The sequence below is a fragment of the Phocoena phocoena genome, chromosome 2, assembly GCF_963924675.1.
Source record: "Phocoena phocoena chromosome 2, mPhoPho1.1, whole genome shotgun sequence".
NCBI classification, from domain to species: domain Eukaryota; kingdom Metazoa; phylum Chordata; class Mammalia; order Artiodactyla; family Phocoenidae; genus Phocoena; species Phocoena phocoena.
In genome coordinates, this window is record NC_089220.1 from 87,162,043 (window position 1) to 87,186,292 (window position 24,250).

Consider the following 24,250-nt stretch of genomic DNA (forward strand, 5'->3'; position numbering starts at 1 on the left):
TGTCTTGGATTCCTCATCTGTAAAACTGTGTTGCTGAGAGGATAAGATGAGACTAAGTATGCAAAAACAATTTGTAAGAGAGCTACTATATCTAACCCAGACCGTGCTTGCTGTCAGTAACAGCATAAGTTATCATTCATTGTGGGCAGCTTCTGGACTTTCTACTTGGAAACCCAGTTCGAGGCAAAAGCAGCAGTGAGTTTAGGAACAGGGGCTCATACATTCTGAAGTTCTTTCCATTAGTGAAAGCAGTAACCTTGGAGACCAGGCTGGTACCACCTCTTTCAGTCATAAAACTTAGTTTCTCTTGCTTTCCCCCGTAATGTTTGGGGCACCACAATTTCATGGTATTTTTCTATCTGGTTATTGTTTTCTCTCCACATCGTTAGCACAAGCAAGAAAACCTACTGAAGCAAATACAAAATCTAGTCGCCCATTCTGCCCGCAGCTCACCTAAGTTTTCCTTACATAGCGGTCGCAACCTCAGATGTCCTCAAAAACAAAAACACTCACGAGGGCCCTGGCATGGTAGGCACTCCCTAGACCGTGGGTCAAGGGGATTGAGCAGGTAAAAGCCGAAGGGGCTCCAGTTCAGGTATACAAGTACTAACCCAGACCGCCAAAATCATCACAACACTCTTCCAGACAGAGATAACCCTCGCGAGATAAGACTGAGAAGAGCGAGAAAAGCCCACTTTCTCGCGAGAAGAGGGGGCGTTGGCGGAAACTAGGAAATGGCCCCCTTGGCGACCCAGACCCAGCCAATGGGCGGGGCCAGAGTTAAATCCACCCCCTTCCGGCTCTTTTCCCCGCCCCCTAACCCTGAAGTGTTGGACCTGGGTTTCGGGCAGCTGGGTTCTCCTGGTTCCGCCCAGCTGGTGCGGGGTCTAGTTCAGCGCCTGCGGAACGCGCTGCGGCAGGATTTGAAGGGGGGGGCGGGGAGGGGCCTGCGGCTTGCGGCCCCGCCCCCTTCTCCGGCTCGCGGGCGGGCAAATCGGCCCGCCTCCGGCTTCAGCCGGCCCTGGGGCCGTGTCCCCCAGGCAACTCAGCCACCTCGGCCTGAGCGTCTTCCTGCAGGCGTCGGCGCCGAGGCACCGGGGTACAGCCTGGTTCGGCCCCATGGTGGGTTTCGGGGCGAACAGGCGGGCCGGCCGCCTGCCCTCCTTCGTGTTGGTGGTCCTGTTGGTGGTGATCGCGGTCCTCGCCTTCAACTACTGGAGAATCTCCTCCCGCCACGTCCTGCTTCAGGAGGAGGTGGCCGAGCTGCAGGGCCAGGTCCAGCGCACCGAGGTGGCTCGCGGGCGCCTGGAGAAGCGCAATTCGGACCTGCTGCTCTTGGTGGACTCGCACAAGAAACAGATTGACCAGAAAGAGGCCGATTACGGCCGGCTCAGCAGCCGGCTGCAGGCCAGGGAGGGCCTTGGGAAAAGATGCGAGGATGACAAGGTAAGGACGAGCCCTCTCCCCTCAACCCCCAGTTTTTTCCAGCTCCGCGGTGGGGGTGTTCGCCCAGCCGTGGCTGCCTTATGCCTTCCAGAATTGAAGCCTCAGAGGCTCCCCTTACCGCTAACAACCCTATTTCTGTCGGACTTTAACCGGTTTAATCACTGCCACATTTTCCAGTCCCTGCCAGATGAAACTGGCTGTAAGTTTTGGTTCTCAAGAGTGGCCTGTGCGTGGATGCCGCCTCTTCTCCAAGCTCAGCTGCTGAGCTGGCAGTAGTAATCATCTGGCCTATGTGGTCGGCCGCCTTACGTTTACAGATACACAAATCTGGAGGCTGCCGGATTTGGTGTGTTACCTTATCCTTTATTCCGTGCACACTGATTATTATTAACTAATTTATTTAAAGGATGGGGCCTCCTCTACTTATGATGGTCACCATATATTTTTTAAAGCAGTCTGAGTTTTCTTACATCTCTATGGGGCTATGTATTAAGCAAAGAGTCGGATATTACTGCCTTTTTTGTGATGGAAATGTTACGATAGATGGGCTCTGGAGCCATATGTGAGCCACTTGTGACTTGGACATAGATAATCCAAAATTATGTACTCAGTTTGAATGGTTAGTGAAATTAGCCGAAAAGGTAGAACCTAGAAATAAGTTCTAAGCAACAGAATCTCATGTCATTGTCCTCATTGATCTTGAAAGGAAATAAAAATGAAATTTTGTATGCCTGACTATTAGGGTTGGTGTTCGAAGGCCATACTAAGTTTAAATTTTAAAAGTTTAAAGCTAGACTGTAATTAGACCCGCCGCTGAATAGTCTTTGTTCTCACCAGCATATTGGGAACTATGTTGTTAACTTATGACCTATGCAACTTCTGTTGATTTACCACAGTAAATTTCTGGGTGGGATAAGTAGATGCCTTTCTTTCTGGACCCTCTTTTGGTAGTCTTCACACTTTTTTGTGTGTGTTCCTATTATAAGTTTCTATTTTGTATATTAAAATCATTTGTAGTAAGTCATTATAAATTAAAATCTCCTGAGCTTCCAACTTCCTTATTGTCACCAACCTCTACCTTGTTTCTTATTTCATGAAGATTGAAGCCCTCAGGTAAGTGCTTTTCTATGACCTACACCTTCACCATAACAGAGACAGCTTCTGAGAGGAGCAAGAGCTCAGCAAACTTACAAACATAATACATACTGAACTCTATAGACTGAAAAATTCTGTTGGGTGGAATAGGCAGAAATCCATGAAATTTTGTAGTATTAAAACAAGGTCTTCAGTCTTGGAATGGTTAGGCATACTATTCAAATTCTCTCCAATCTGGAAAGAAAGATAAGTTTTTTTTAGTAATTTATACTCAGGATTCCATTTCTTCCATCTACTGGACTGTAATTATCAGTTTCTTTCAGTAGGTTTTCACTTTTACCTTCAACCATATGTAGGTGTTCGCTGTTCTAAAATTTTTTTATTCTTCCATATACTCCCTTCTCCCAATCAACCAATGTCTTTTTTTTTTTTTTTTTTTTGTGGTACTTGGGCCTCTCACTGTTGTGGCCTCTCCCGCTGCAGAGCACAGGCTCCGGACGCGCAGGCTCAGTGGCCATGGCTCACGGGCCCCGGGCCCAGCCGCTCCGCGGCATATGGGATCCTCCCGGACCGGGGCATGAACCCGTGTCCCCTGCATCGGCAGGCGGACTCTCAACCACTGCGCCACCGGGGAAGCCCCAACCAATGTCTTTTTAAATTTTCACTTTTAAACTTCGGTTATGGGTGGTCTATAAATGTTTCATCTATTTCTTTTTTCATCCCCATCCTAATTTTTTAAATTCTGTATGCCATCCTTCTTTCCTCCTCTTCTCTGAAGCTATTCTCTTGAAGGTCACAGGTGTCAGTCTTCCTGGTCAAATCCAAAAAAACATTTTTATTCTCATTCTGTTTAATTTCTCAGTAATTGATTGTCTCTAGCTTTTCGGAAACTATCTCCTTTCTTGCTTCTGTATCATTGAACTCTCCGGCTTTGCTTCCTGCCTTCTTCACTATATTCTTTGATGGATTTTTTTTCCCCCCTCCAACAGTGTAATAGTAATGGACTTTATTCTTGGGCCTTTGCTTTCCCCTTACAGCAGTATTTCTCAAGGTGGTGTTAAACAGAATGCTGTCCTAGAAATCGTTTGTAGATGGTCAGGAGAAAAGCCTTCTTTTTGGAGGGAAATGTTAAATAATATAAACAGTATATCCTCCTCTTGGAATTCATAATGCCTGCTAGCATATAAAGGCTCTGAGAAATGTATTAGTAAAGAAACCTATTTAATTTTGTTTAACTTAGTCTCTGTCAGTTAATTTGATCACCGACTACTGTCTTCATGGCCTACTTGTTACCATGGTACAGAAGAATGTAGCAAAGCACACTAGTTTGGGAAATGTTGCCCCAGGTATCTTAACTATTGTTTGGCTAATATTCTATGCAGCTGGCTCACAAATCTGTACCTCTTCTTTGCATGTCAGTTTTATATTTTGAACTAGCTATAGCATCTTCGTTGGAGAGCTTGTGAGTGTATGTTCCTGGGGTTAATGAGGAGGCTTTGAGTTGCTAATAGAAAGGGTTGTCTTGGTCTAGATGAACTGTAGATGAAATTTGTCTTTCAGAGGTGTTTCCTTTATTCCTGCTACTCCCTCAATAGCTGAGAGGAGGGATTTATTTTCTATAAATGGTCTAAAATCCCTTTGGGTGGTGGTAGTGTTGAAGTAAATTTGACAATTAAAAGTGTCTTCCATTTTGAAATAGACTTGTTTTAATGTTTAATCATTAATGTAGTCTCTTTAAAGTAAAGGCTCTCTCTGCCTTTCAGGGTTTTTACCTATAGTACACACTGGTGCTGGCCCCCTCAATAATCATTTATACCCCCTTTGTTTGGTATATATCCTTCTCTGTGACTCAGGGGTAAGTCCTGATTGGTTTAAACTGATTATGGTAATTTCATTATTCCCAGTGATTAGTTTAGGAAGGGGCTGGCTAGTGAGTCATGAAGGGAAGTTTCCTTGCTCCTTAAAAGAGTCATACTTGCACCTCTGTGGTTATCTTACCCCAAATCAAAAATCTCCAGTCTAATCATAAGAAAACATCAGACAAACTCATATTCAGGGACATTCTACAAAGTACCTGAGCAGTACTCTTCAAAATGAAGAGATGGTCTCTTCTGCCAGATAGTGTTGCTTCTGCATGTGATACCTGAAATTGAGACAACCGGAGTGCCACGAGAGTTAGCTAAGGAATGGCTGAGGCACTGAAGATGGCAGAGTGGAGTGTTACAATAGAATATTGGCACTCGTTATATAAGATAAAAAAATTTCCATATTGTTTAAGCCAGTCAAGTTGAGAGTTCCTTAGCTAAGTAAGGTATCCTGACTGTTAATATTCTCATTGTCACCGTAGTGTCTGAGGTATAGGTTAAATCTTATGTGTCCCCAGGGCAATGTGGGCAGTGACCTCAAATCTGCACGTGGTTTTGGGGTTCCTCAAGGGTCTTTATCTTAAGTATCAACAGTGGTGTTTGGACGCCTGACTAGGTATTTGCTTCACAGTTTTTTGGAGACCAGGATCTTATGGCGGCATCACCTCCCTATATACCCTTCCCGCCTCCACTCCATAGATGTTCCACACCAAAAATCCCTTTGCCCTGATGAGCTAGCTGCCTTAGGTATGATGTGTTTTGAGGGGGTGTTGGCAAGGCAGTCCTTGCTCTGGCTACCATTTCTTTTTTAACTGTTATTTTAGAACATTTTAGATCTATGGAATTATTGCAAAGATAGTACAAACAGTTTCCTCATACCCCACACCTAATTTCCCCTGTTATTAATATCTTACATTAATATGGTGCATTTGTCATAATTAATGAATCGCTATTGATACATTATTAATAACAAGTCCATACTTAATTTGATTTTCTCAGTTTTTCTCTAATGCCCTTTTTCTGTTCCAGGATCCCATCCAGGGTTCCACAGTACATTTAGTTGTCATGTCTCTTTAGTCTTCTTTTAGTTGTGACAGTTTTTTCAGACTTTGTTTTTTATTTATTTATTTGGTTGCACCGGGTCCTAGTTGTGGCAGGCAGGCTCCTTAGTTGCGGCTCACGGGCTCCTTAGTTGCAGCATGCGAACTCTTAGTTCTGGCAGGCATGTGGGATCTAGTTCCCTGACCAGGGATCGAACATGGACCCCCTGCATTGGGAGCGCAGAGTCCTATCCACTGTACCACCAGGGAAGTCCCCAGACTTTGTTTTTTATGATATTGAAAGTTTTGAGGATCACTGGTCAGGTGTTTTGTAGAATGTCCCTCAGTTGGGATTTGTTTGATGCTTTTCTCAGGATTAGACTCAGGTAATGGTTTTGGGGAGGAAGACCACAGAGATAAAGTGCCATACTCATCGTATCAAGGGAACATCTCTCAAAATGACTTATCACTAGATGTTAACCTTGATCACCTGGCTTGAGGTAGTGTTTGTCAGGTTTCTCCACTGTAAAGTTACTCTCTTTTTCTCCTTTTCCATGCTGTGCTCTTTGGAAGGAAGTTACTATGTACACTTAATGAATTGGGAGTTATGTTCTATCTCCTTAAGGGCAGAGTATCTATATAAATTACTTGGAATTCTTCTGCATATAAATTACTTGGACCTTTATCTCTTCTCCCTTATTTATTTATTCAGTCATTTATTTATATCAGTATGGATTCATGGATATTTATTTTATACTTTAGGTTATAATCCAGTGCTACTTTATTTTGTTGCTCAAATCATTCCAACTTTGGCCATTGGGAGCTCTTTCATTTGCCTCCTGTATCCCTCTGACATAATACCCCATCATTGTGACAAACCCCTACTTTCTGGCACTACAAGATGCTTCTGGCTTATCTTATATACTTCCTGCCCCAGTCCTAGACTCCTTCTCCACGGAGCCCTAGTTACTTTTATTGGAAAATGGTATTAGAGACCAAAGTCTAGGTGCTAGGTGTACTCATTGCAACTGTCAGGCTATCTTTGGGAATCTAGGAATCCCTGCTCCACAGGAATCGGAAAGGTGACATTGGACATCTTCTAATTTATTATTCTATCCTGCCATTTTCAGTCTGTTATCTGGGCTGTTAGAACACAGAAATTCTTTAAGGGAGCTTGAAATTGTCCATGGAAGTGAGAAATAAGCTCCACTTCTTTGGGATTCCCCCCACATTTACCTTATTTTTTTGCCTTCCTCCCTAAGGAGTTTCAGCCTAGAGGGGTGTATTAGTTGGTTATGGCTGCCGTACAATATACTACAGACTGGTTGGCTAAAAACAACAGAAATTTATGTTCTGATGTAACATAAACTCTGATGGAGTCTAGAAGTCCAAGGTTGAAGTACCAGCAGGTTGGTTTCTTCTAGAGCCTCTCTCCTTGGCTTGCAGATGGCCACCTTCTTGCTGCTTTTTCATCTCATGGTTGTCCTTCTGTGCTCCTGCATCCCTGGGGTCTCTTCCTCTTCTTACAAGGACACCAGTCGTATTGGATTACAGTCCCACCCTAATGGCCTCATTTTAACTTAATTACCTCTTTAAAGACCTTATTTCCAAATAGGTTTCATTCTGAGGTACTGGGCGTTGAGACTTCAGTATATGGGTTTTGGAGGAATACAGTTCAGCCCATAACAAGGGGGAATCAGTGACACACACACTGACTGAGAAAGACCCTTTCTTCTATTTTCTAGGTGTTGGTTATTTCTCTTTTCCTAACTTGAATTCTTCCTGCCTGTATCTTGTACCAAAGTTATGTGATCCAGGTGGGCCAAGTCAAGCTCTTGATAAATAAAAGAAGCTGTTAGAATGTAGAAAAAGACCTTCCCAAAACTGTTGTTTTATTACAGATGAAAAAAAAAAGTCAGTTTTTAGGTTTGAAGCTGAACAGTAAATGACCTCTTTTTCCCTTTAACAACCATAATCCTCCTTGATGGCAGTAATATATTGTACCTTTGCTTGAATAGGGGAAAGGTCATGTGCCAGAAAGGAGGGTGGGTAGCATATTACTTTTTTTTTTCCAAAAAAATCCTCGTTGCGTTTGTGTGTGTACACAACACTCATACACATACCAAATAAGTATATGTAAAAACCCTAGCACAGAGTAGATGTCCATTACCATGGTCTCAAATCCTGGCCTGCCATTTGCTATGTGTAGAACCCCGGGCAAATCACTTAACTTCTCTGTGCCTTGGTTCCGCATCTGTAAAATAAGGACAGTAATAGTTAGCTCTCTCACTCTTTTGAAGTTTAAGTGAATAAATTCTTTTAAATGTTTAGAACAATGCCTACCACATAGTAAAAAAAAGAGAAATGTTTAATAAGTGTTATGTTAGCTATTACTATTCCACAACCTCTTCCTTATTTCTGTCCTGACTTCTTTCCAGGATGGGATTCTGTCCGTGTTCCTGCTTAAGATCCGTCCCAGCTCTAGCCAACCTGCCTCACCCTTTGCTCCTGGTTGTCTGACTCCACCCCTGCCACCTTTCCTGGGCCACTTCTAATTAGGCTTAGTTAACTCCTCTCATACTTGTCTCAGCTGACTCCCTGAAGCCTGCCTATCCCTCTGTAATTTGAAGATCAGCCTTGTACGGTTGTTTAATATGCTGCACATGAAAACTCCTACCTTTGCCTCTGCCTCCCCCATCATAATCTGGCCAAATTCTAGCTGTTGTTTAATTGCTACCTCAAATTATTCATAAGCCATACAAAACTCATACCTCCTCTCCAAACTATATATCCCTTTCCTACCTTCTTGGTCTTTATAAAGCTCATGCAACTATTATTAAGGTGGAGGTTAGAAATTTTGGTGTCATCTTTGATTCCTTCAGCATCTCATATTCAGTGAAGGTGCAGAGGAGTTACTTGATCAAATTGAGTTTATAAAAACATCACTCTGGTTGCAGAATAGAGAATTGATTGGAAAGGAAGCAGGAGCTTCCTAACTAGCCTCCTTGCCCTGGACTCTATTTCTTTCAGTTAGTTCTCCCCCTTAATCAAACCTGATCTTCCTCAAACCTTAGTTTCAGAGTAGTTGTATCACTCACTGTGTCAAATCAGAATTCTGCTGTCTAACCTTTAAGGTCTTCCATGGAGTGCCTCCATCTACCTTCGTCTCCCACTGTCTCCTGACCCAAACTGTGTTCCAGACATGTTGCTTTGCTTACCTTTGTCTCCCCACCTGCCTTTCTGTGTCATGTTAATTTCTGTTTCTGTACCTTTGTTCCTGTTAATGACTCTTACCTCTTGCCTCTTTTCTGTTTCTCTGTTATACTAATCTTTTGGTACTTCGACCATGAAGCCCTCTGGGACTTCTGACCTGGAGGATGCTTTTTTTTTTTTTTCTTTGTACACAAGTAACATTTATTGTTTGAGCCACACTAATTTATTTTGTTTTTCATTTTTCACTAATAGTTTCTTAGGTGTTGACTTTGTCTTCTCAACAAAATCTTAAGTTGCTTGAGGAAGGACCATATTTTAAAAATTTTCCAATAATCTCTTGATAGTCCTTAGTGCTGATACAAAGTGTTATGGGTTACTGGATTAGAGTGGACCGTAATCCAATTTCTTGTGTCCTTATAAGAAGAGGAAATTTGGATACATAAAGAAATACAGGGGAAAAAAAAAAGAAATACAGGGAAGAAGGCCATGTGGAGATGGAGGCCTTGATTGGAGTGATGCATTTATAAGGTAAGGAATGCCAAGGATTGTCAGCAACTACTAGAAGCTAAGAAAGAGGCAAGGAAGGATCCTCCTTTAGGGCCTTCAAATAGAAAGCATGGCCCTACAGACAACTTAATTTTGGACTTTTAGCCTCCAGAATTGTGAGAGAAAATTTTTGGTTGTTTTAGTCGCTGGGTTTGTGGTACGTTGTTATAATGGCTCTAGAACAGCGGTCCCCAACCTTTTTGGCACTAGGGACTGCATTCGTGGAAGACAGTTTTTCCACAGACGGGAGGGGGGCGGGGTATGGTTCAGGCGGTAATGTGAGCGATGCAGAGCAGGAGATGAAGCTTTGCTTGCTCGCCCGCCGCTCACCTGCTGTGTGGCCTGGTTCCTAACAGGCCGTGGACCAGTAATGGTCTGTGCCGCGGGGGTTGGGGACCCCTGCTGTAGAAAACTAATATAAGATTCAATAAAAGCTCTGGCGGACTTTTAAAAGTTATTTTATTTTTTTGTAGAAACTGACAAGCTGTTTCTAAAATGTATATGGAAGTGCAAATAACCTAGAATAGCCAAAACAATTTTAAAAAGAACGAAGTAGGAGGACTTATACTCCCTGATTTCACAACTTATTATAAAGATATAGTAATCAAGACAGTGTGGAATTATTGAAAAAAATAGGCATATAAATCACTGGAACGGAATAGAGTGCAGAAATAGACACACAGATATATGGTCAATTGATTTTTGGCAAAAGTGCCAAGACAATTTAATGGGGAAACATTTCAACGAAAGATGTTAAAGCAACTGGATATCTTTACGGTCGTGGGGTGGGTGGTGGTGTTGTATACTGTTGTGCTGCTTCACAACATATGCAAAATTAACTTGAAATGAATCATGGACCTAAATGTAAAAGTTGAAACTATAAATCTTCTAGAAGACAACACAGGAGAATACTTGTGACTTTGGATAGGCATGGATTTTGAGGGCGCAAAAAGCATGAACCATACAGAAAAAAACAGATAAATGTGACTATCAAAATTAAGAACTTTCCTCCTCAAAAGGCACTATTTAAAAAAAGAAAGAAAGAAAAAGCAAGTCATGGGTTGGAAGAAATATTCACGATACATTTATCTGATAGAAGAATTATATCAAGGCAGTCTCCTGTACCAGGACCCAGCCCACCCATCAACAGGGCAGCACCAGCCCTAATACCCACTTGGCCCCAGCCCTGCCCACCAGCAGGCCAACACCAGCTCCTAGACCACCAAGGCCCTACAACCAGAGACCCGGGAACTCCACTCAGCCCACTAGCAAGTCAGCACTAGCCCCCGGCACCCCCTGGGCCACAAACCCAGCCACCAGCAGGCTGATACCACCTTGGACCCCTTAGCCAGCTACCCTAGGATCCAGCCCCACTCATCAGTGGGCCAACACCAGCTTTGGGACACCCTGGACCCTGCAGCCAGCTGTGTCAGGAACTGGCCCCACCCACCAGTGGGCCAACACTAGTCCTAGGACCCCAGGGCCCTCAGCTAGTAGCCTGTGACCCAGCATCACCAACCAGTGGCCAGCAGCCTCCACACAAGGCACAGCCTGGTAGCCAACAGGGCTGGGGTCCAGCTACACCTACCAGACTGCCTGCAGTAGACAGACCACCACAACAGAAGGGCCCATGTAGCCCACATAGGGGGCACCCCTAGAGCATATAGCTCTGGTGACCAGAGGGGAGTGTACTGCTGGGACGCATAGGACATCTACAAAAGTCCACTTTTCCGAGGTTGGGAAATGAAACCAACCTAACAGATACTTAGAAATAAAAACAGTAAATTAGGCAAAATGAGGCAACAGAGGAATATCTTCCAAATGAAGGAACAAGATAAGTGAAGTGGACATAGGCAATCTACCCAACAGAGAATTCAAGGTAATGATTGTTAAGATGTTCAGGGAACTTGGGAGAAGATTGGATGAGCAGATGTTTGAAGTTTTTAACAAGACTTAGAAAATATAAAGAACCAAACAAAGATGAAGAATACAATAACTGAAATGAAAAATACACTGGAAGGAATCAACAAGAGATTAGATGATACAGAGGTATGGCTCAGTGAGCTGGAAGACAGAGTAGTGGAAATTACTGAAGCTGAACAGAAAAAAGAAAAAAAAAGAAATGAGGACAGTTTAAGAGACCTCTGAGACAACATCAAGCATACTAACATTCACGTTGTGTGGGTCCCAGAAGGAGAAGAGAGAGAGAAAGGGACAGAAAACATAATTGAAGACATTATAGCTGAAAACTTCCCTAACCTGAGAAAGGAAACAGACATCCAGGTCCAGTAAGCACAGAGAGTCCCAAACAGGATCAACCCAATGAGGACTACACCAAGACACATTGTAATTAAAGTGGCAAAAATTAAAGATAAAGAATGTTAAAAGCAGCAAGGGACACACCAGTCAGAATGGCCATCATCAAAAAATCTACAAACAATAAATGCTGGAGAGGGTGTGGAGAAAAGGGAACCCTCTTGTGCTGTTGGTGGGAATGTAATCTGATAACAGCCACTATGGAGATCAGTATGGAGGTTCCTTAAAAAACTAAAAATAGGGCTTCCCTGGTGGTGCAGTGGTTGAGAGTCCGCCTGCCGATGCAGGGGGCACAGGTTCATGCCCCGGTCTGGGAAGATCCAACATGCCGCAGAGCGGCTGGGCCCATGAGCCATGGCCGCTGAGCCTGCGCATCTGGAGCCTGTGCTCCACAATGGGAGAGGCCACAACAGTGAGAGGCCTGCGTACCGCAAAAAAAAAAAACCCAAAAAACTAAAACTAAAATTACCATATGACCCAGCAATCCCACTACTGGGCATATACCCAGAGAAAACCATAATTCAAAAAGACACATGCACCCCAATGTTCATTGCAGCACTATTTACAATAGCCAGGTCCTGGAAGCAACCTCAATGCCCATCGACAGACGAATGGATAAAGAAGATGTGGTACATATATACAATGGAATATTACTCAGCCATAAAAAGAACGAAATTGGGTCATTTGTAGAGATGTGGATGCATCTAGAGACTGTCATACAGAGTGAAGTAAGTCAGAAACAGAAAAACAAATATCGTATATTAACACATATATGTGGAACCTAGAAAATGGTACAGCTGAACCGGTTTGCAGGGAAGAAATTGAGACACAGATGTAGAGAAAAAATGTATGGACACCAAGGGGGGAAAGCGGCGGGGGTGTGGGAGTGATGAATTGGGAGATTGAGATTGACATTAAAATGGGTGACTAATAAGAACCTGCTGTATAAAAAAATAAATTAAATTAAAAAAAAATAATGCTTATGCAGTGAAACCTCAATTAAAAACCCTGAACAGTGAAGTTCGGGGAGGTTCCTCATTGATGAATATATTGATGTACTGGAGGGCACCCTGACTCCACAGGGATGGATGCTCTTGCACCCTCTTCTCCCCCATGCTGTTGCCCTACGTACCTCTTCACCTGGCTATTCATTTGGATCCTCTATAATAAAAGGGCAATCACAAGTTTACTGCTTTTCTTGAGTTCTGTGAGGTATTCTAAAATATTTCCGAACCTGAGGAGATCATGCAAATCCCCCAATTTGTAGACAGCCAGGCAGAAGTGTGGGTTTCTTGGAGATACCTGAAAATTGTGGCTGGGGTCTGATATGGGAAGGGGTAATCCTGTGGGACTGTGTCCTTAACTTGTGGGGACTGTGTTAACTCTGGGTAGTTGGGTAGTTAGTGTCAGAACTGAATCAACCCAGTCAGCGTCAGAGAATTGGTGTTGAAATGTAATCACATATTCCAGCCTTCCCCACCCACCCATGTCACCAAGGATACAGTACACCTCACAACTGGCCTGAGTTCAGTTCTGTCCAACAAAGCTTTCCTGAACACCCAGACATACCAGGAGCTGGGAGGCATGCTGAAAATAAAAAGATTAATCAGCCACAGTTCCTGCCCTTAAGGAGCTCATGGCCTAGCGTGAGAGAAGACAACATGTAATTTCAATATAAGTAAAGTCATAGGGTATGGGTAGAAGGGTGCAATGTATGGGGCTATAGAGATACATCTCTAAAAAACACAGCTATCAATTTAAAAATGGGCCAAGGAGCTTAACAGACATCTTACTAAAAACGATACACAGATGACAAATAAGCATATGAAAAGATGCTCCATATCACATGTCATCAGGAAACGCAAATTAAAACAACAATGAGATACCACTACATACCTATTAGAATGGCCCAAATCTGGAACACTGATAACACCAAATGCTGTTGAGGGCATGGAGCAACAGGAACTCTCATTCATTACTGCTGGAAATCCAAAATGGTACAGATACTTTGGAAGACAGTTTTGGGGTTTCTTACATTTGTACCATTGTACCATCCCAGCAGTCGTGTTCCTTGGTATTTACCAGGAGGAGTTGAAAACTTATGCCCAGACAAAAACCTGCACACATACATTTATATCATTTCATTCATAATTGCCACAACTTGGAAGCAAACAAGATGTCCTTAAGTAGGTAAATGGATAAATAAATGGTGGTACATTTAGACAATGGAAGAATATTAATCAGTTAAAAAGAAATGAAACTTAAATGCACATTACTAAGTGAAAAGCCAATCTGTAAAGGATGCATACTATATGATTCCAGCCATATGATATTCTAAAAAAGGCAAGACTACAGAGAGAATAAAAAGATCAGTGGTTCAATATTCATTGCAGCAGTATTTACAATATCCAGGGCATGGAAGCAACCTAAGTGTCCATCGACAGATGAATGGATAAAGAAGATGTGGCACATATATACAATGGAATATTGCTCAGCCATAAAAAACCAAAATTGAGTTATTTGTAGTGAGGTGGACAGACCTAGAGTCTGTCATACAGAGTGAAATAAGTCAGAAAGAGAAAAACAAATACTGTATGCTAATGCACATATATGGAATCTAAAAAAAAGGGTTCTGATGAACCTAGGGGCAGGGCAGGAATAAAGACGCAGATGTAGAGAATGGACTTGAGGACACGGGGTTGGGGGAAGGATAAGATCGGATGAAATGAGAGAGTAGCAGTGACATATATACACTACCAAATGTAAAATAGATAGCTAGTGGGAAGTAGCTGCATAGCACAGGGAGATCAGCTCGGTGCTTTGTGACCACCTAAAGGGGTAGGATAGGGAGGGTGGGAGGGAGATGCAAGAAGGAGGAGATATGAGGATATATGTATATGTATAGCTGATTCACTTTGTTGTAAAGCAGAAACTAACACACCATTGTAAAGCAATTACACTCCAATAAAGATGTTTAAAAAAAAAGAATAGAAAAAAAAAAGAGGGAGGGGATATGGGGATATATGTATATGTATAGCTGATTCACTTTGTTGTAAAGCAGAAACTAACACACCATTGTAAAGCAATTATACTCCAATAAAGATGCTAAAAAAACCCAAAAAAAGGTCATGAAGAACCTAGGGGCAGGACAGGAATAAAGACGCAGACCTACTAGAGGATGGACTTGAGGACACAGGAGGGGGAAGGGTAAACTGGGACAAAGTGAGAGAGAGGCATGGACATATATACACTACCAAATGTAAAATAGTTAGCTAGTGGGAAGCAGCCACATGGCACAGGGAGATCAGCTCGGTGCTTTGTGACCACCTAGAGGGGTGGGATAGGGAGGGTGGGAGGGATGGAGATGCAAGAGGGAAGAGATATGGGGATATATGTATATGTATAGCTGATTCACTTTGTTATAAAGCAGAAACTATCACACCATTGTAAAGCAATTATATTCCAGTAAAGATGTTAAAAAATAAAATAAAAGCAGCAAGGGAAATGCAACAAGTTATATGCAAGGGAACTCCCTTAGAGCTGACTTTTCAGCAAAAACTCTGCAGGCCAGAAGGCAGTGGCACGATATATTTAAAGTGATGAAAGGGAAAGACGTACAACCAAGAATACTCTCTCTGACAAGGCTTTCATTCAGATTTGATGAAGAGATCAGAAGTTTTACAGACAAGCAGAAGCCTTGAGTTCAGTACCACCAAACTAGCTTTACAGAAAAGTGTTAAAGGGACTTCTCTAAGTGAAAAATAAAAGACCACCACTAGAAAAAAAAAAAAAAAAAAAGACCACCACTAGAAACCTGAAAATTACAAAAGGAAAAGTCTCTTTATAAAGGCAAATATACCATAATGGTAGTAAATCAGTCATGTATGAAGCTAGTAGGAAGGTTAAAAGACAAAAGTAGTAAAATCGTATATATCTGTAATGAGCAGTTTAAGGGATACACAAAAGAAAAAGATGTAAAATATGGTGTCAAAACCAGTGAATGTGGGGGCAGGGAGTAAAAATGCGGGGTTGTTAAAATGCGTTTGAACTTAAGAGACCAGCAACTTAAAATAATCATATCTATACATAGATATAGATTGTTATGTACAGTGTGGAAAATATAGTGAATAACTATGTGTTATCTTTATATGGTGACATATTGTAAGTAGACTTATTGTGATCATTTTGAAATGTATAGAAATGCCACATCACTGTGTTGTGCAACAGGAGCTAACACAGTGTTGTAGGTCATTTATACTTCAAAAACAAGCAAACAAACAAACTCATAGTAAAAGAGATCAGATTTGTGGTTACCATACCAGAGGGAGGGGATGAGGGGAGGGGAAATTGGATGAAGGTGGTCAAAAGATCAAAATAAACTTCCAGTTATAATATAAGTATGTACTAGGGATGTAACGTATAAAATGATAAATATCAGTAACACTGCTCTATGTTATATATATGAACATTGTTAAGAGAGTAAATACTAAGTTCTCATCACAAAAAAACTTTTTTTTCTATTTCTTTCATTTTATATCTATATGAGATGATGGACACTCACTAACTTATTGTGATAATCATTTCATGATGTATGTAAGTCAAATCATGCTGTACGCCTTAAACTTATACAGTGCTGTATGTCAATTATATCTGACTAAAACTGGAAGAAAAAAATTTTACCAGAGTATATAAAAAGCCTTTACATGGGCTTCCCTGGTGGTGCAGTGGTTGAGAGTCCACCTGCCGATGCAGGGGTCACGGGTTCGTGCCCCGGTCTGGGAAGAACCCGCATGCCGCGGAGCGGCTGGGCCCATGAGCCATGGCTGCTGAGCCTGCGCGTCCGAATAAAGCCTTTACAACTCAATAATAAGACAACCCGATTTTTTAAAATGAGAAGAAATTTGAACAGACTTTTCATCAAAGATTTATGAATAGCAAATAAGCACATGAAAAGATTCTCAATAAAATTAGTCATCAAGAAAATGCAAATTAAAGCTGCAATGAGACACCACTACATATCCATTAAAATGACTAATACAAAAAGACTGACAATACCAAGTGTTAGTGTGGACGTAGAGTAGCTACAACTCTCATTTACTGCTGGTGGGAGTATAAAATGGTGCAACCACTTTAGCAAACTACTTAGCAGTTCCTTATAAAGTTAAATATAACTTTAAAGTTAAGTATTTATGTTATAAATATGACCCAGCCATTTCACTCTTAGGTATTTGCTGAAGAGAAATTAAAACATATGACCACACGAAGACTTATACACATATACCCGTAGTCGCTATATTCACAAAAACCAAAAACTGGAAAAACCCAAATGTTCGTCAGCAGGTGAATGGATAAACAAATTGTGATAAATTCATATAGCAGAATATTACTCAACAATAAAAAGGAATGAATTATTGATACACTCAACAACATAGATGAATCTCAAAACATTATGCTGAGTGAAAGAAGACCAATGTAAAAGAGTACATACTTGTGATTCCATTTATATAATTGTCTAGAAAAAGCAAACTAATCCATAATAGTAGAAAATAGAACAGTTGTTGCTTGAAGCCAGAGGTGGAGGGAGGGAAGACGAAGGGGCAAGAGGAAACTTTGAGGGGGTGGTAAAAATGTGCTATATCTTGATTGTACTGGTGGTTACACAGATGTATAAAGTTATCAGAAGTCATCAAATTGCATACTTTAAATAGATGCAGTCTACTGTATGTAAATTATACAAGAACTAAGTTGTTAAAAAATAAAAATTAAAACATGCAGTAGAACTGTGGGAAAGCCAATCAATGGCTTCCTATTACCCTTAACATAGCTCACAGATAATTTCACAGTATGACTTCAGCCTTGCAGTCCAGTATCAAATATTACTATTCTTTTAGCTCCCTCCACACCACATACTGAATTTTCAGATCCTCAAACTTTCCATGTTTTTCCCTATTCTGTGCTTTGAAACATAGTGCCCTACACTCAGAACCCCCTTCTCATCTCTCCCAAGCTCCTTATTTCTTCAAACCTCTCACTAATTCTTTACCTCACTAAAGCCTAATCTTTCTTAGGACTCATCTAAAACTCTCTCAGAAATGTCTTCCCCAACCCCTTAAGCAATGTTAGGACCTCCCCTCATATTCCCTGCTAGATTGTAAACTCCATAGGTATACTGTATCTGTCTCTTGTTCATTTGGTCACTGCTGTATCCACAGCATGTAGCATAGGAACTGACCCCAAATAGAGGCTCAAATATAAATAAAGAAATGAAATTGGGGTTAAAAATGGAAGCACAGGGTGTATAAACATTGAGTGGGAGAGGGATCAGATGAGAGGAAATGGGTGTTATTGAAGCTAAGGAGAAAAGTTGCAGGAAGGAGGGACCAGAGAGATCTATAGTACAAAATGCTAAAGATAGTCAAGCTGTTAACTTAAGATAGTTAAGAGTGGAAAATGTTAGTGGATTAGGCCTTTGTTAATCATCAAATGAGAAGAATTTTTTTCCCAAGTTGATTTAAATTAGATATGTAAGTTTGAAATTGTAAAGAGAAAATAAATTATTTCATATTAAATAGAAAAGTCTTCCTAGAGTTAAGTTTTGAAGTCATCCTTAAGGGAAGGACATAGTTTGGCAGAGAGGAAGAATGGGACATGGAAGGCAACTGATCAAAATCTCTGAGGAAACACTGTTCAAAAGGAGCTACCTGGCCAGGAAAAAATAAAGCAAGAAAGTTAGATAAAGTTTTAAGAATCAGAAAGAGAAAATTGAAGCACTGTGAGAAATTAAAATTACTCCATGCCTTGCCTGTGCCAAGATGGACAAAAACTTTAGTCAAAGGGAGCGTTAATTCTCTTCCAAGTAAGAAGCCAAAATGCGGAAACCTTAGGTCTTCATTCACAAAAAACAGTTTTTGCTTTATGAAGTCACAGTTAAACAAGTACTCCCTGTTGCTTCAGAGGACATATACTACATTGCCACATTATAGAACATGAATTGTTTCTTTTCCTCTGTGCAGTGGGTGGAAGGAATCTCCTTGAATGTTCTTTTAGGTTTTCTCTGCATAACTGAATCCTAGCCAACATTTTTCAAGAATCAGTTAGTTTTATGATCTCCATGAAACCTCCTGGGATTACTCTGACCCTTATCATGGGAAAAAGAAAATGCAGAGAAATATGGAAATAAGAAAGGAAGCCAAAAAAAGAAAAGTGGGGACATGTTTCTAAGAACTTTGTAGTACAGGGTACATTATGTGATCAATATATTTTTGTCAGTTAATATATTAGGGTTTTAATACAAGACCAGGGAATTCCCTGGCAGTCCAGTGGTTAGGACAACATGCTTCCACTGAAGGGGGCACGGGTTCCATCCCTGGTTGGGGAACTAAGATCCTGCAAGCTGCGTGGCGTGGCCAAAAAAAAAAGACCAAATTTCTTCAAGATTAACTATAGCAATGCACCCAGGAAATAAAGAAACTAACATTATTAAATGTCAAAATCTGTACTGGAGGGCTTCCCTGGTGGTGCAGTGGTTAAGAATCCGCCTGCCAATGCAGGGGACATGGGTTCGAGCCCTGGTCTGGGGAGATCCCACATGCTGTGGAGCAACTAAGTCCGTGCGCCACAACTACTGAAGCCTGCGTGCCTAGAGCCCGTGCTCTGCAACAAGAAAAGCCACCACAATGAGAAGCCCGTACACCACAATGAAGAGTAGCCCCTGCTCTCCGCAACTAGAGAAAGCCCGCGCACAGCAACAAAGACCCAATGCAACCAAAAATAAATAAATTTATAAAAAAAAAAATCTGTACTGGACAGGCTTTTATGTATTTCCATTAATCCTTCTCATTTTGTGGTGGAAGAAACAAGCAGGTGAGAGAATGGCAGAATTCTAAACTCAAAGGTCTGTTTGATTTCAAAAGTCATTTCCAATAAACTATTTTGCCACACATTATATACCTATATCTATATTGTTTTAAAATATATAAAATTATATATTATTATATAAGAGTAGTTATCTTGCCGACAAATAAAATAACTTTTGAGTATTCACTATGTGTATTAATTGCCTAGGACTGCTGTAACAAACTACCACAAACTGGATAGCTTAAAATAATAGAAATTTATTATCTCACAGTTTTGGAGAGTAGAAGTCCAAAATTAAGGTGTTGACAGGGCTATGCTGTCACTGGAGCCTCTAGGAGAAGATTCTTCTAGCTTCTGATAACTGCAAGCGTTCTTTGGCTTATGGCAGCATAACTTCAGTCTCTGTTTTCATCTTCCATGGCTGTCTTCCCAAAACGTCTGTGTGTCTTTGTCGCTACACATGGTGTTCTCTTCCCTAATTCTGTTTTCTTTTCTAATAAGGATACTGGTCATATTGGATTAAGGCCTACCCTAATCCAGTGTGACTTCATTTTAACTTGATTACATATGCAGTGACACTATTTCTGAGTAAGGTCACATTCACAGGTATTGGCGGGGGGGTTAGGACTCAAACATATCTTTTGGGGGATACAACTCAACCCATAATAAGTCTATAAATCAATTTGGAGTGAACTGAATCTTAACCATATTGAATCTTCCAATCCATGAACGTGGTATATCTATGTTTACGTCTTCTGTACATTCTTGCAGCAACATTTTATAATTTTCAGTGTTTCAGACTCACATATTTTATTATGTTTATCCCCAAGTATTTCATGTATTTGATGCTATCAAAAATGGAGTTGTGTCTTTTATTCTATTTTCCACTTCTTTGCAGGTGTGTAGAAGTGCTATTAATTTCTATATATTGGTCATTTCCCTGCACTAGAACTTATTAGTTCTAGCACTAATGGAATCTAAGGAATTCTAAGGATTCTATAAAAAGCCATTAGAACTCATTAGTAGTAGCTTTTTTGGTAGATACTTTAAAATTATTTCTGGACAGGATCATGTCATCTGCAAATAAAGACAGTTTTTCCCCCCTTTCCAGTTGGATGCTTTTTATTTTATTTTTCCTTGCTTTATTGTACTGGCTAAGACCTCCAGTACAATGTTAAATAGAAGTGGGATTGGATATCCTTGCTGAGAGAGCATTTAACAAAATTTAACACTCGTTCATGATAAAAACTCTCAGCACAATAGGAATAGAAGGAAACTTCCTCATATTCATCCGAGATGTCTATCAAAACCCCACAGCTAACTATATATTTAATGGCAAAAGACTAAATGCTTTCTCCTCAGATCAGAAACATTGAAGGATTTTAAGTAGAGGAATTACTTGAGCAAATTGAGCTTAAAACACTACTCTGGCTGCAGAATAGAGAATTGATTAGAAGGGAGAAAAAGTAGATGTAGGGAAAATAAATATAAAATTTTTATTAAAGAATTTTTTTAGTAGTACAGATGAGAGATAATGGAGTCTTCAGGTAAGCACAGAATAATTCTTTTTTTTTTGCGATACGCGGGCCTCTCACTGCTGCGGCCTCTCCCGTTGCGGAGCACAGGCTCCGGACGCGCAGGCCCAGCGGCCATGGCTCACGGGCCCAGCCGCTCTGCGGCACGTGGGATCCTCCTGGACCGGGGCACGGACCCATGTCCCCTACATCGGCAGGCAGACTCTCAACCACCGCGCCATCAGGGAAGCCCACAGCATAATTCTTAACCTGGGCAATACCAGCCTCAGGAGGCATTTTTGTTAGTACTGATGACTGGGGAGTGTTAATGGCATTTAGGTGTGGAGCCAGGAATGCTAGATGTTCTGTATTGCAGAAGAGAGTCCTAACAATGAAGGACTGTTTCACACCAAATGCCAGTGGTACACTGATGGAGAAATACTGGGTCATTAAGGCACATAAATGGAGAGAAATAGAATTTAACAAAATTTTGTAATACATTTGATGTGTGATGGGGAGGCAAAGATGAATCCTGTGATACTGGTGATACTGGTTGTGGTGCCATGACCTGAGGTAGGAACCTTAGATTAGAAGTTAGTTTGAGAACACTGCAATTTTAGGTTAGTCGAGTTTGAGGAATCTATGAAATATCTAGTAGGCAGTTGAAAATACACTTCTGGAACTCAGTAGAAAAGACAAGCTAGGAAAAGATTTTCGTCGTTGAAGTCATAGGAATGGTCCAGGTTATAGAGTGAGATGATGAATATGTAAGACAGAGCTTTGCAGCATATAAGGGTATAGTAGAGGAGGAGCAGGTTTAAATGACTGAGAAAGAGTAGCCTGAGAGAGGAAGAAAAAGCTGGATACTGTGGTGGCATGTAGGTCAAGGGAAAGAGTTTTGAGGAAGAGTCACCAGTGTTAATTGCTGCAATTATTTACTTATGATTGTCTCTCCATAACTAGATTGTGGGCCAAATAGGGCTGTATGTTTTGTTCATCTTTGTATTCCCACAGTCCCTGTCATAATATTGCTTAATAAATGTTTAAGATTCTTGAGGAAGAGTCCATATTTCTTAATCTGCATATGTTTTAAGTACCTGGTTTATACCCAGTTAATAAATAACTGTTGAGTGAATAACCATATCTGAACATTTATACTGGATCTGTTTTTTCATGTCTTCCAATTTTATATTGTGAGTTTCTTGACTATAAAAATCTAGTCTAGGGCTTCCCTGGTGGCGCGGTGGTTGAGGGCCCGCCTGCCGATGCAGGGGACACGGGTTCGTGCCCCGGTCTGGGAAGATCCCACATGCCGCGGAGCGGCTAGGCCCGTGAGCCATGGCCACTGAGCCTGTGTGTCCGGAGCCTGTGCTCCGCAACGGGAGAGGCCACAACAGTGAGAGGCCCGCGTACCGCAAAAAAAAAAAAAATCTAGTCTAAACTTTGTAAACACTTAACATATTTGGTACTATGCCCTATGTATGGACTCAGTAAATATTTGATGATTGATTCAGCAGTTTGCACTGGCTCTTAAACTTACTTTAAAAAAAAATTTTTTTTGTCTGCGTTGGGTCTTCGTTGCTGTACGCGAACTTTCTCTAGTTGTGGCGAGCAGGGGCTGCTCTTTGTTGTGGTGCACAGGTTCTCATTGAGGTGGCTTCTCATTGCAGAGCACGGGCTCTAGGCGTGCGGGCTTCAGTAGTTGCAGCGCGCAGGCTCAGTAGTTGCAGCACACAGGCTGTAAAGCACATGGGCTTCAATAGTTGTGGCTTCCAGGCTCAGTAGTTGTGGTGCATTGGGCTTAATTGCTCCGCAGCATGTGGGATCTTCCTGGACCAGGGCTTGAATCCGTGTCCCCTGCATTGGCAGGCGGATTCTTAACCACTGCGCAACCAGGGAAGCTCCTGCACTGGCTCTTAAAGCATGCATAGATATGTGCTGGGGCTACCACAGATATTATCCACATATCTGATTACACTACTTTTCTGGAAGACATAATCAAAATATTCTGATGTAAAGGCACTCATTATCACCTCATTATCTTTCTGGCATACATAGAATGTATCCTTTTTTTGTAACATATGATAGTACATCTAGATTAGTATTTTGTTCATTTAGGAACTCAAAAATATTCTCCTGGTTCAATTTAGCATTTATATGAAGAGAAGAAAACCTTAGGATTAGTTAATGGGAGCATAATGAAAAAAATTGAGTTGTCTTGTATACTGCATATCATCAGGGACTTGTTGCATAAACTGGAAACTAACTTAAAATAAATTCACAAAGGGTAAAATGAAATAAGTCCTTTTCCTGATATAGTGCTTTGTGATTTTTCAAAGCACATTATAAGCATAAGTCATTTATATGGGAAAGTTGAGTATTTACCATGTGCTAGGTGCTAGGGATAGAAAAATAAGATTCAATACTAGTCCTCAACAGTGGATATATAAATCAGCTATGCTTCAATTTTAAAAAAAGAATATTAAAAAAAATTACTAGTCCTCAAGGAACTTGATCTAATGGGGGAGATACACATAGAGAAATAATTCATAATGCATGATTAAATGCCACAGAACTGTTTACAAAGGGATTTGAAAGTATTAAGGAACAATTGATTAACTGCTTCAGGAAGTCAGGAAAGAAAAGATTCACTAAAGATGAATCTTAATGAAGAGTAGTTCACCAAACTTAGAAAGGGGTAAGGACAGAAGGAACATAAATGAAGCCAGGAAAGCTTGAAAGTGTGTTGTACCTTCACAGGTCAAGCAGTTCAATAGGAGAGTGGAATGCAAGGTACATGTTGGTGAGAAGGAAGGGAATTTGTGGCTGCAGATAAAGCTCTTTAGGGCCAGACTCTTTATTATTAATTTTTTATTGTGGTAAAATTTACATAACATAAAATTTACTGTTTTAACCATTTTTAAGTTTACAGTTTAGTGGCATTCACAACATTGTTTAATCATCACCACTATCTATTTCCAGAACTTTTTCACCATTCCAAGGAGAAACTCTGTACCCATTAAGCAATAACTGCCTCCCTCTCTCAGCCTCTGGTAACCCGTATTTTACTTTTTGTCTCTATGAATTTGTCTATTCTGGATACTTCACATAAATGGAATCATACCACACTTGTCCTTTGTGTATGGCTTATTGCACTTAGCATAATGTTTTCAAAGTTTATCTATGTTTTAGCGTGTATCAGAGCTTCATTCCTCTTTACGATTGAATAACATTCCATTGTATGTATATACCACATTCTGTTTTCCATTCTTTTGTTGATAGACACTTGAGTTGTTTCCACCTTTTAGCTATTGTGAATAATACTTCTTTGAACACTGGTGTATAAGTCTGTCTGAAT

The 24,250-nt window shown here is 40.9% G+C and overlaps 1 protein-coding gene across 2 annotated transcripts in view; it reads left to right on the forward strand.

The window, feature by feature from the left end:
• Positions 1-1,061: 1,061 nt before the first annotated feature.
• The window catches only part of GOLM2 (golgi membrane protein 2), a 111,180-nt gene continuing 87,991 nt past the window's right edge, over positions 1,062-24,250 (forward strand). Inside the window, exon 1 of one of the 2 annotated variants that reach the window (XM_065871583.1) lies at positions 1,062-1,446. In XM_065871583.1, coding sequence (XP_065727655.1) covers positions 1,120-1,446 — 327 coding nt within the window. In that variant the 5' untranslated portion in view covers positions 1,062-1,119. The remainder of the gene's footprint in view (positions 1,447-24,250) is intronic. The other variant, XM_065871582.1, reaches the window with a different exon arrangement.